The following is a 14,067-nucleotide window of genomic DNA, read 5'->3' on the forward strand; positions in this document are numbered from 1 at the left end:
CCCATATCTGACACGTGTACCAGCTCGTACGACGACCCCGTGGTGCAGTGGTCAGGTAAACACAGCTCCACCACATAGTGTACTGCCTGATATTCGCGTACGCCACGGAGCGGACGCTAATTCTCAACTCCAAGGGGTGGAGATACAACAATAGGGGCTGGGAGTCCGTGTTCCACCCCATATCTGACACGTGTACCAGCTCGTACGACGACCCCGTGGTGCAGTGGTCAGGTAAACACAGCTCCACCACATAGTGTACTGCCTGATATTCGCGTACGCCACGGAGCGGACGCGAATTCTCAACTCCAAGGGGTGGCGATACAACAATAGGGGCTGGGAGTCCGTGTTCCACCCCATATCTGACACGTGTACCAGCTCGTACGACGACCCCGTGGTGCAGTGGTCAGGTAAACACAGCTCCACCACATAGTGTACTGCCTGATATTCGCGTACGCCACGGAGCGGACGCTAATTCTCAACTCCAAGGGGTGGAGATACAACAATAGGGGCTGGGAGTCCGTGTTCCACCCCATATCTGATAGGTGTACCAGCTCGTACGACGACCCCGAGGTGCAGTGGTCAGGTAAACACAGCTCCACCACATAGTGCTGATATTCGCGTACGCCACGGAGCGGACGCTAATTCTCAACTCCAAGGGGTGGCGATACAATAAGGGCTGGGAGTCCGTGTTCCACCCCATCTGACACATGCCCCAGTTCATATGACGACCCCGTGGTGCAGTGGTCAGGTAAACACAGCTCCACCACATAGTGTACTGCCTGATATTCGCGTACGCCACGGAGCGGACGCTAATTCTCAACTCCAAGGGGTGGAGATACAACAATAGGGGCTGGGAGTCCGTGTTCCACCCCATATCTGATACGTGTACCAGCTCGTACGACGACCCCGTGGTGCAGTGGTCAGGTAAACACAGCTCCACCACATAGTGTACTGCCTGATATTCGCGTACGCCACGGAGCGGACGCGAATTCTCAACTCCAAGGGGTGGCGATACAACAATAGGGGCTGGGAGTCCGTGTTCCACCCCATATCTGACACGTGTACCAGCTCGTACGACGACCCCGTGGTGCAGTGGTCAGGTAAACACAGCTCCACCACATAGTGTACTGCCTGATATTCGCGTACGCCACGGAGCGGACGCTAATTCTCAACTCCAAGGGGTGGAGATACAACAATAGGGGCTGGGAGTCCGTGTTCCACCCCATATCTGATAGGTGTACCAGCTCGTACGACGACCCCGAGGTGCAGTGGTCAGGTAAACACAGCTCCACCACATAGTGCTGATATTCGCGTACGCCACGGAGCGGACGCTAATTCTCAACTCCAAGGGGTGGCGATACAATAAGGGCTGGGAGTCCGTGTTCCACCCCATCTGACACATGCCCCAGTTCATATGACGACCCCGTGGTGCAGTGGTCAGGTAAACACCTATTCATCATCATCATAAGCCCTTTTACATCCTGACAGATTGATTTAAACTTTCTGTATGCGAAGGAGCCAATACGAGAACGATATTTTCTTCCGAATTGGTGGGATCTAAGATGGGGTATCGTATACGCTTCTGATGATATTATTATTGTGTCTTTTGACGCGCTTTTGGTAGAACATTGCAGTAATACCCCCTATTAACTAGTATTAACCCATCATTCGTGTATTATGTGTCATTAGGTGATAAGAAACCTGGTAAAGAAAAATCTTTAACCATGCTATATTACGCGTATGAAATGAAAACATTGCTTAATGATTACGTCTATTCTTTACGGCAAGAGCCAGTCAATTAAAAACATACCTTATCTCGTTCGGTTTAAAGACCAATTTTTATCACAGTTCTTTTTTTAATCAGTGTTTCAACCGTATTATTCCAAAAGGGCGTATAATATCTGTATCTATACATATAATAAAGCTGAAGAGGGTCGAAAGTCTGTACATGGAAGATATTCGAAAAAAAGTTGGCTGGGGATACTTAGAATCGATAACAGAACACGTTCCAACAGTTTTTAGAATTTTTGTCTGTTTGTCTGTTTATCTGTTTATCTGTTTGTCTGTTTATTTGAACGCGCATCACGTGAAAACGGCTGAACGGATTTTGATCTATACATATAATAAAGCTGAAGAGGGTCGAAAGTCTGTACATGGAAGATATTCGAAAAAAAGTTGGCTGGGGATACTTAGAATCGATAACAGAACACGTTCCAACAGTTTTTAGAATTTTTGTCTGTTTGTCTGTTTATCTGTTTATCTGTTTGTCTGTTTATTTGAACGCGCATCACGTGAAAACGGCTGAACGGATTTTGATGCAAACTTTACTAATCTGTCGAGAACATCCCCGGCCAGGTTATAGGCTATAAAAATTCAACCCCCAAAAGGGCGGGTAGCCACAACACTCGATTGACTTAAGTTTGCCCCTGAATCTTATGGCGCTACTTAGGAAGGAGGGGCAAACTTTATTCAAATATGTGCTACCACTATAGAGTACCCTGGTAAACTAACAGATGGCGCTGAATTTAATACGTGTTGACATGAATAAGCCACCGAGGAAGGATTTTGCCAAATTAACTCTAACTTTAGAAGAGAGGGTACGGATATCAACAAATTTAATTGAATAATATGTTGATTTAATAATACAACAAAATTAAACGACAGTAAATTAATTGCCCCTCATTGCACAGTGCCATCTTTTGGGGAACAGAGTAAACATTAAGTAATCAAGAAAACTAAAAATGAGTTTACATAGTTGCGTAGTGGTAAAATAAACACACATATCAACACGCGTATAATTGCATAATTATTTAAAATTATTAATTTTCTCCGTACCTAATCGTAATTATATCGCATCCATATCAAATCCATATTCATACGTATACAGCACTTAATAATGGCCACGAAGGTGGGTACTTTGAAAAAAAAAACATTGACCTCTGTCATTTGCAGTGCCGGATTAACCCTTTTAAGCAAAATAAGCACTTGCTTAGGGCACCACGTCTAGGGGGCACCAAAACCGTAGGCAAAAAAACGCGCAGGCTGCATCAGCATTGCAGTCGTCGTGGAGTAGGTACCTACATGAAACTTTTATACGTGTACAAGTACCCATTTAATAACGAAGGGTCGTAGGGATCAAGTAAGAGAGTGAGGGTACGTAAGAACATCTCCAACGTGGGCTTTCGATTTGACCTTACGCGGAGGCCCTTAAAGTCATGGAAAAATATCTTGCTTTCGGGCTTGCTGCCAGCCGATTTTTTCGACATAGGTTACCGATTTTATAGCGAATTTTGCACTCTTGCACGCCAGATTTGTCGGCCAAGCCGAGTTGGTCCTTAGCCGCGATCCTGAGACCTAACTGTCAAAGTGTTATTAAGGGGCCCCGTGAAAGCCGAAAACTAAAAGCATTCTATCAAGTAGCGCTTTCGAGTGAAGCCAAAGAGCGAGCAGTAGAAGAGTCGTGATTACATGCATAGATTCGATTTCAAGCCACTCTTTTGCAGTTCGGCGTTAGGTCTTATGCGAGGCCTTCTGCCTTACGGCAAAGTTGATCTTCTGCCTTAATTACACTTGGGCGTGGATCCAAATCCAAGCTTTCCTCTTTCGCAGCTGGGCCTTCTGCCTTGCTTACACTTCGCCAATTCAATTCACTTGGTCAATTCCAAGCTCTGCTTTCTTGCATCTTTTCACCTCTCTTGCATCAAACAACCTCGCTGAGACCCTTAAATATCGAGCCCTATGCGAAGCTAGGCTGATAAAAAACTGTCCCATCCCTTCTCTGAATGATATCCTGGATTCGCGCCTGGTTGGGACTAAAAGTAAAAATGTACAACTGTCTATCAAATAGTGTTTTTTATATCGAAAAATTTTCGCGCTCGCTTCGCTCGCGTTTTCAATATCTTTCTAAGATGTGATAAAGGTGACATTCGGGTGGCGACTGCAGCAACATTACTCTGTTGCAACGTTACTGCTGCAGCAGTGTCAATTTTCGTGGATAAACTGATGTAACTGATTTCCGTACTAAAAGTAAAAATTTACAACTGTCTATCAAATTGCGTTTTTTATATCGAAAAAATTTTCGCGCTCGCTTCGCTCGCGTTTTCAATTACTTTCTAAGATATGACAAAAGGTGACATTTGGGTGGCGACTGCAGCAGCATTGCTCTGTTGCTACGTTACTGCTGCAGCACTGTAAATTTTCGTGATAAAATTATGTGACTGAATTTCCATACTAAAAGTAAAAATGTACAACTGTCTATCAAATTGCGTTTTTATATCGAAAAATTTTCTATTACTTTCTAACATATTATAAAGGTGACATTCGAGTGGCGACTGCAGCAGCATTACTCTGTTGCAACGTTACTGCTGCAGCACTGTCATATTTCATGCTAAAATGATGTGACCAGGATGTGACTGATTTCCATACTAAAAGTAAAAATGTACAACTGTCTATCAAATTGCGTTTTTTATATCGAAAAATTTTCGCGCTCGCTTCGCTCGCGAGAGAGGGAGGCGGGCCACCATGGTCTATAAATGCTTAGGGCATCAAAATATCTTAATTCGGCACTGGTCGTTTGCGGAGTCGAACGATTTGGGACTCGCATTTTATACGCATTTCCATGCCTTCCCGAAAAAAATCGAATCATTCGCGAAAGTCTCGCAACGCATTGAGGTTACAAGGGGCACGTGGTCTTCCTCAGGAGTCTGAAGAAGATCACGGTGAGTGGCGCTCTAGCCAGGCAGGGCGCTTCGCTTTCGCTCGCGCGCGTATACCTTACTGTATCGTCCGATATACACCTACTACTCTGTCGTTAAAATCACGTGTAAAATTTTAATAAGGGCGAAAAAAACGATTGATATTGGAGTGTACTTTTATTTAGTGGTACCTAACTGTAAAATATTTTATCTGGACTACAGTCCTCTAGCATATCATCTGTCAACTTTACTTCAAGTTCCGCCTCCAGGGGAGAGGGAGAGAAATTAGGATAAGAAATTAACCGCTTACTGACACAGACCGAATTCCACGCGGGCGGAGCCGCGGGCACAGCTAGTAGGTAATAAAGTATAAGCTATTTTTGTAATAAAGACTTAAAACACGGCCTAGTGAATAATTGATGCTGTAGAACTTGTTATACGAGTATACTGATAAAATCGTAATAGCGTGCTAGTGAGTGCTTGTAATAGTATGTAAACATATACTTGATGGCTAGACTTATATCGACCGGGATATGAACCGTGATTACCTTTTGTATTGTTTTCGAGCTCCCGATATCCCGGTATCCGGTTCCCGGTCATATCCCGGTCGATATAAGTCTAGTGAAACTAACCGTGAATCATTCAAAACTGTTACTTGATGGCTCTTAATAATAACAGGTAAAATAATAAACGATCTGCCACACCACAACGCGCGCTGCTCAAAATGCGATGCATGACAAAGCAATGCATATTCGACACTACCTCGTATACGCTGCGTCAATTTTCGATGTGGTTGAACCGTTATTATATCGATCGGCTGTCATATTTATTGTAAGAATCATAAGCATTTGTAATTTGGGTCTTGTTGCCTGATTTAAATTTCTAAATAAATAAAGCACTCGCAACACCAGAGGGTTTGTAAGTGCGTTGCCGGCTTTTAAGATAAGAGTACGCTCTTTCTTGAAACATCGCAGGCGATACTTCCTTCCAAAGTTTAGCTGTGTGAAGCAGAGGAAGGTTTTGGAGAAACGCACAGTTGAGTGAGGCACAGTGTAAAAAGTAACAATGGACCGACGCCTTTGATGTTTGCGTAAATGCCGACACCGCACAAGAACACAACATTCACACAGACAAGTCACAGACTTTTACACAACTTCCCAAATATTACAAACATATCAAATTAGACACGCTGGCCCTGTAAATAGTACTGAGCTACTAACAATGGCGATGTATGCAGCTCGGGTGCGCGCGACCCACCCCTCGCCCCGCGCACCCCGCACGATTGCCCTGTCTAGACGGCTTCGTCGAATGACTGTATTATTTTATAGACTGTGGTTGAGGACTGCCAACCATCTAGCTAGCTTCCAATATGTAGGCTAGCTCACAATAGAATTAACATTTGTGTTAAATCTAGGTTCCGGGTTTGGTTGGAGAGGTGTCTTAGAAGCGCTCCTGGGTGAGCTGCAAGTGAGACAAGAATGGTACTTTAATGAGCGAGACAGAGAGAAGAGGCGGGCTCTTGTGACTGAAGCTGAGATGAACGTTCGGCGGCATACTTGTTAGTTAGGCGTCTACACCAGCGGTCGGCAATGAGCGCATGCCGCCCGCGCACCTCTCACTTGCGGCCCGCGAGCCTCCCTGGCTATTTTGTATAAAATATTGACAAATGACAATGTCTGATAAAGTCATAAATATTAACAAAGTGCGGCCCGCGTCAACTTCGTTAACTACTATGTGGCCCTTGCCTGCTAAAACGTTGCCGACCGCTGGTCTAAACTATAGCCGGTAAAACAACTTTGTCAGTAGAAAAAGGCGCGAAATTCAAGTTTTATATGGGGATAACCCTACGCGCCTACATTTTTTAAATTTACCGATCTTTTCTACTGACGGAAACAGCTTCACAGACTTTCGTTATTTTGTTAGAAACACTCATTTCCAAAACTAGAGTGATATAAACATATCCACTTAAGTCCCGATGTCGAATTCTAATCGAATTTTGAACTGTAATGGAATGAAAGAAGGTTCCATATTCAAAACCGCAAAAATTACTGGGATTTATACCTCGTTTGTTAACATTAGAAAAAGGGTAAATAATCTTGACATGTATTCTTATTGAAAAACACTTAAACACTTTGTTTAAACTATTGTGAAATGAAACCAAAATAATGTATTTAAATATATGTCCTTGGTATATAATTGTTACATATTTGCTGTGCCTTATTTATCAAAAGTGTTTTTCAATAAACAGACAGTCAAGATTGTGTATCCTTTTTCTAATGCTAAATAACGAGGTATAGTAGATTGTTATTAAAAAAACCAGGCAGTTAATATAGACTGCTGTTGGCTCTAAAATTTGATCACAACACACGCGCATCTACTGCTAGCGATCGGAGCGAACGGCAACGGGACGTCAATGAAATCTAACTAGACTAATATTGCCAATGTGTCAATATCAGTTAATAAGATATTTTGAATTTGTATTATACTGATAAACAGAAGAATACCAAATTCACCCTAAGTTATTTTAATACGTGTCAGATTGGTAACTCCACGCTTATTTTAACATAATGTGTATTTTTCTGTTTCAGTGTCCCATGACTCCAAAGTGGTATCGCTGCCGTTCATAGATTCGATATCGCTGAAGCCTAAATTTCTACCCCTAGCCGTGCCTAAGGATCTCGCTCATAGGTGTGTTATTGACATTTCTTTAAAATATTTAGATCATAACGGTTATATTCACTTGTATTTTCAATCGCTATTGGCGACATGTTTCGGGCCCATCGAGGGTCCTTCAGGGAGTTCACATTTCAAAATAATAGGTAGGTACAATTTGTTTATTGTATTTAACCTTTAATTGTCATTGTGCACTGTCAATGACTAATTAATGTTAATTAATTGAGTCAACGTTAATTCCTGTTTCCAACACAATGTTTTTAATGTGTAAGGTTGATAACATCCCATTCATTGGAATTGTTTTTTTTTTAATTGAATTTAAATTTTAAAATTACAGTGTTTACATGTGTATGTTTTTACTGCTTCTAAATTCTAACAAATTCTGTCTATTTTCAGAATAATCCGTTTCAACGGCGACCCGTCATCATGGTGGATCGGCCAAATACTCAAATACATCTTAAAACCACGGCTCAGCATGCAGAAAGCCGTCAACGAGACCATAGCTAAGATGAACTTCAATACTCCCATAGTCGGGTAAGGCACAGGATACTAAATAATAACAATACTAGTGGCTCTGAGAGCTGTAGACCGCGCGGACCCCCATGGCTCCGCCAAACCAAACGTTAGTAAAACATTTGTTTTTTGTAAACAGATCCTGAAATACGCGTCGTGGCCATTTCTTGTGGAAACCTTAAATGGCGTATACTAAATTTCTATTGTTTTTAATTATATATCCTTTATTCCAGAGTGCACATAAGAAGAACAGATAAAGTCGGCACTGAAGCCGCCTTCCATCACATACACGAGTACATGTCGCACGTAATAAGTTACTACGACCGGCTGGAGCTGACGCGACATGTCGGCACCAGGCGGGTGTACCTCGCCACCGACGATGCCAACGTGAGTAATGTCAGCTGCCGCTCCGTTGGCGGGTTGAAAAACTTTGTCATATCGAAGGCTCGGAACCAGTTTTTTCTTCATACAATAAATACCGGTATTATTACGTTCTTTTTCGTTCTTTTGTTTATTATTTCATTTTTAATGGGACAATCTTGTCTGCTGTATATGTATATGTTGCACTATTACCTCGTGCTCTAGTCGCTATATTTACTATATAGTGACAGAGATGGCACTACTGCTCGCACTGTAATCGCTATATAGTTAGAATAGAATGGGGCAGACTTATTAACAATGCGTGAATGGCCAGTAGAAGTATCATTTTAGTACCTAGTATGTAAATGCATAGTTAAGAAATCTGTGTTTAACACATACACGAGTACATGTCGCACGTAATAAGTTACTACGACCGGCTGGAGCTGACGCGACATGTCGGCACCAGGAGGTACACCCGACCTCGCCACCGACGATGCCAACGTGAGTAATGTCAGCTGCCGCTCCGTTGGCTAAGGAACGGTAACCACCCACATATGGCAACTATCTTGCCACTGACAATACCTAAACAAATCATTTTTCATTCTCATTTCATTTTCAACGTGAATAATCTAGTATAATTTATGTCCAATATTTCAAAATGATATTTCAATTGCCCTGATTTGTCAGAAAACTGGTCTAAAAGCGGGATTCATTTTTATTTTATTTAATTTCAATATTCTTCAGTTTGTATAATGTAACTTTGTGTTGTGTCACAGAATAAATAATATTACTAGGTACAGAAGACTCACTCTCTAACAAAACGCGTCTGTTACGATCAGCACATATATGGCCGCTAGGTGGCGACAGCGCCACGCGCGGCTTATGGCAAACCTCAAAATTGGGGCCGATCGGATGAACTTTTAGCTACCTGTAGCAAAGCGACGAAATCGCGGAGTGAGCCACGCCTGGTTGTGTCGACCAGCATCGGCTGGTATGGTGTGTTTGTTCATTTCTTAATGCATACTTATTGTATTTTCAGCCGTATTTACATGTATTTTTATTTGAATGTGCCGAATAATTGTTTTTATTCTTATAATGTATATGTTGACACTTCAATTTTAAAACAATTTTTCTTTTACAGGTCCTAGAAGACGCCCGAAAAAAATACCCGTCATACGAGTTCCTCGGCGACCCGACCATCGCCAAAACTGCCGCCACACACCGCCGCTACACCCCCGTGTCGCTCACAGGGCTGCTGGTGGACCTGCACATGCTGGCCATGTGTGATTATCTCGTCTGCACCTTCAGTAGTCAGGTATAATATAATTACTACTAGCGACATCTAGACACAACAACATTACTGACTATTACTAATACTTATTAACTTACATTTATAGACGGGGTATATCGCGAATTTTTTTATTACCTTTATTTACCGACATTTCGACACAGGTTTCACTGATCGCGCTCGCGGCTAACTGATGTCCCGGCAACATGTCAAAACAGAGATAGTGCAACTACCCGACGAAAAGTGTATGAAAAAGTTTGGGGTTGACATCACATTCTCAAACCAGCCACTACATATAATGTTAATTATTGTCAATTAGGTTTATCTATTCGTTAAATATGGCGAAATAAAAATGTACTATCCGGGCTTATTACACTGTAGTATTTACCCTTTAAACTTTCTATCGGTCCTATAAATTTCGAAATTTGTTTTCCCAGGTTGGCCGCGTGGCGTACGAGATGATGCAGGCCAACCGAGTGGACGCGTCCAACAGTTTCTTCTCATTAGACGACATCTACTACTTCGGTGGCCAAAACGCGCACGATCGTGCCGCCATCATGCCGCATGCACCGAATAACAACCAGGAGATCGCTATAGAGGTACAGACTAACCATTTGATTAGTTTTTATTTTTACTTATTTTTGATTTTATTTGGTTATCATTTGCTGGTAGAGAATGCCTCATGGCATTAAGTTCGCCTTTTGTACACCAAGTTTTTTCTTTTGTGCAATAAAGTATAAATATCGGGTGGAACAGAACGAAGGACTTTTACGTAAACGGGGAATTGTCAGGCCTCCGTCACACGCTCAAGGCCACGCGCTATATGCCTACCGCTCGGCGTATCGTCGACGATACAAGCGACAGAGGGCCGCCGAACGCCCGCCTGAACGCTCGCACCGCACGTTTCCCGCGCTTACGCTTCGAAATGCCGAAACCACGTAATTATTGTGCAGTAAATGGGTGTAAAAGTCAAAAAACAAAGGAAAAAGCCTATAATAAAGATTCATCTTTTTATGGCGGGCTAAAGGTCCCACCTGAAACGTTTAAGAATTATATTGAAGGGTTAGAAAAAGTATTTTTAAATAATTTTGACGACGTAATAATTAATCGGCCTGGTAGCACCGTATTACAACTTTAAAAACCGTTGATTTTCCGTTGCTTTGCTCCTGAGTATTTATTAAAATTATTTACGCAATTTAGGATATTTACAACTATAAAATTTAATAACAGAGAATACCGAGAAGGAAAAAAAATATAAATCATTATATAAAACTAAAACATATTTGATTGACTAATAAAAAATATGGTTGATCCGCAACATTCGTTTTATTACAATAATCATCATAGGTAGATGCCTACAACCCTAGCGCATTCTTACGATGACGCGTTAGCACGTGACTCGCACGGCGGGCAACACAGTCTCGACTCTTTGTGCGCGTACTTATGGTACATTTCTTCTTGTCCTGAGCAGCAGGTATTATTATTAAGGTTTTGTAGGCTATTATAGAGTAGGTATTTTCGCTTTTGTTTGGGAATGAAGTATCTGTTACGTAGTAACTATTTATTAATCTGTGGAATTGTTTAGGCTACGTACTTTATTTTTCACTTATTAATCACGTTAATATTTCCAACCGTTTTAGAGATAGTTTGTTGAACATTAGTGCAAAAATCTGTATGTACCAACCCTAGCAAGTAGATCCTATTGTATGACATGACATGACATGTGTCAATTTAAAATGTAAATAACTTTGTAGGGTTGTCACTGATATAAAAATATTTTATTTTAGTGATTTTGTTCTACTTTTTACTTCAGCTTTACGATTATAATAACTCGATTGTAGATCACTTAGATAACACTATCCTTTCAGCTCAGTCTCTAGAAATGTTCCACCCTGTATATACTTATCATCTCTACTCATCTATGAATCTTTGAACATTTCTAACTGTACTGAAATATTCATTATATAACGATATAGACAGCTGTAATATTCATTACGCAACACTTACTTACTGTGTAGAACAAAATACATCAACGCGTCTATAAGACAAAGCTTGAACTTCAATTTCTTGGGAATTCGATTTTCAGTAACTATCTAGGGGAGGCCTTTGCCCAAAGTAGGCTAATAAAAATAAAACAAAAACCGGGCAAGTGCGAGTCGGACTCGCGCACGAAGGGTTCCGTACCATAATGCAAAAAAAAAAAAACAAAAAAAAGCAAAAAAAAAACGGTCACCCATCCAAATACTGACCACTCCCGACGTTGCTTAACTTTGGTCAAAAATCACGTTTGTTGTATGGGAGCCCCATTTAAATCTTTATTTTATTCTGTTTTTAGTATTTGTTGTTATAGCGGCAACAGAAATACATCATTTGTGAAAATTTCAACTGTCTAGCTATCACGGTTCGTGAGATACAGCCTGGTGACAGACGGACGGACGGACGGACGGACGGACGGACGGACGGACGGACGGACGGCCGGACGGACGGACAGCGAAGTCTTAGTAATAGGGTCCCGTTTTACCCTTTGGGTACGGAACCCTAAAAAAATCTAGTTTGTTTTATTTTGGTAAACTGCTGGATAAAGTACTCGTATATACAATAGTCGCCATCTATATTTTACTTAAATCAACTTCTATTACAGATGTAAAGTGTCATTCTATGGAACTTGCTTAACTACCTATGTAAACAAAAGTCACTCGTAAATTCATCATTCTTTGACAATTTCAATATGGCGGTTTGTTTACATAGTTAGCAAGTTCCATAGAATGACACTTTAGTGCATAGTTCTTTACCATCGTATTTTCACGGATACGCACGAACATGTTATGACGTTCCAGTTAGTCTCAGTCCAAAAAGGAATGAGTTAGCATGACAAATACGAACGTTTCCGAGACAATATGATGACAAAGGATTGTTCACTACATCTGTTCTGTACTCATTGTTTAATTAAATGTCGTTTCAGGTCGGCGATCTAATAGGCATCGCCGGCAACCATTGGAACGGTTTCGGCCGGGGGACGAATAAGAGAACAAATTTGGTAAGATACTCGTACACATTAATAAATAATAATAAATATTATAGGACAATTTTACACAGATCGACCTAGACCCACGGTAAGCTCAATAAGGCTTGTGTTGTGGGTACTAGATGACGATATAATATATATAAATACTTATATACATAGAAAACATCCATAACTTAACAAGAAATATTCGTGATAAACACACAAATAAATGCCCTTACCAGGATTCGAACCCGGGACCTCCTGCTTCGTAGGCAGGGTCACTACCGACTAGGCTAGGAGGCCGTCAGATACCTCTCATGCCTGATAGAATGCGTTATCCTCAACAAATTGTGTCAATATTTCATTTATATACAGGGTGGCTAAAAAAATAAAGACTTTCCCGTTGCCAGGGAGGTTCTGGGATTATACTGTGCAACTTTAACTATGGGACCAAACCCGAAATCGCGAAAATGTCAACCCTTCAACGCCCAGGGGTAGTTTGATTAAATTTCGCAAAAATGAGAGCGTATTTCGCCACAAATGTATGGCTTATTTTAAGGACCATAGGGATATTTTCTGTATTTAAAATCAATTATTTCACACCATGAACGAAATAAAGACGCAGAAAAATATTAGACAAACCTAGACCGCAGTTATTTTCAGACACAATTTATATTTAATAAATCCGAAAGAACCATTAAGATTAGGTAACTTGACCGTGACGTCATTGTTCTGTATTTCATAGAGATTCCATAGTGGTTAATCGTTTTGACAGTTCGAAAAAAGAAACTGATTTGACTAAACAGTCAACTAGCCTACTGTGGGGACTTATTTTAGTTTTAACCTCCTAAGACCCACCATATAAAGTTATTTTTTTTTAATTTGAACCTTATAAGTAAATTAGAACGAATTTCGTTTGTTTAAAAAAATAAATCCTACTTTATTTGGTTCATGAAAGGTTCAAATTAGGTTGCACGAATATAGTAGTAGTAGTAGTAGTAATCACTTTATTGTACACAACACAGGTTTACATAATATTTACAGAAATAAAGGTACAAAGGCGAACTTATCCCTGTAAGGGATCTCTTCCAGCTAACCTTCGAGTAGATGAGGGGAGAATTCAAATTAGATAGACAAACTTACGGAATGCACAGTAACATTTTAAAAGTAAACTAACCTAAACGTCCAAAAGTAAATAAAATACATAAATAATATTATAAAATAAAATACATGCTACATACATAAATACTAAACATATATTACATATAATATAATTATATATATTTATATATATATACAATGTATATTACATTACAATGTATATTATATATATACATTGTAATGTACATTTAGTCTCAGGAGGTTAACATATATGTTTAATCACAGAATAAATAATAGTACTAGGTACAGAAGACTCGCTCTCTAACAAAACGCGTCTGTTACGATCAGGACAGATATGGCCGCTAGGTGGCGACAGCGCCACGCGCGGCTTATGGCTAGCCACCAAAATTGGTGTGGAACGGATGTACTTGTAG

General features: G+C 40.7%; 2 protein-coding genes across 2 annotated transcripts in view; one reads left to right on the forward strand and one right to left on the reverse strand.

Moving 5' to 3' along the window:
* Positions 1–14,067, reverse strand: part of LOC134797050 (protein maelstrom homolog) — a 117,327-nt gene that overhangs the window by 50,736 nt on the left and 52,524 nt on the right. The window lies entirely within an intron of this gene.
* Positions 1–14,067, forward strand: part of LOC134797029 (alpha-(1,6)-fucosyltransferase) — a 42,505-nt gene that overhangs the window by 22,339 nt on the left and 6,099 nt on the right. The window contains exons 7-12 of the mRNA XM_063769232.1: positions 7,283–7,382; positions 7,764–7,901; positions 8,114–8,267; positions 9,382–9,555; positions 9,966–10,127; positions 12,491–12,565. Coding sequence (XP_063625302.1) covers positions 7,283–7,382; positions 7,764–7,901; positions 8,114–8,267; positions 9,382–9,555; positions 9,966–10,127; positions 12,491–12,565 — 803 coding nt within the window. The remainder of the gene's footprint in view (positions 1–7,282; positions 7,383–7,763; positions 7,902–8,113; positions 8,268–9,381; positions 9,556–9,965; positions 10,128–12,490; positions 12,566–14,067) is intronic.

This window comes from Cydia splendana, chromosome 14 (genome assembly GCF_910591565.1).
Source record: "Cydia splendana chromosome 14, ilCydSple1.2, whole genome shotgun sequence".
NCBI classification, from domain to species: domain Eukaryota; kingdom Metazoa; phylum Arthropoda; class Insecta; order Lepidoptera; family Tortricidae; genus Cydia; species Cydia splendana.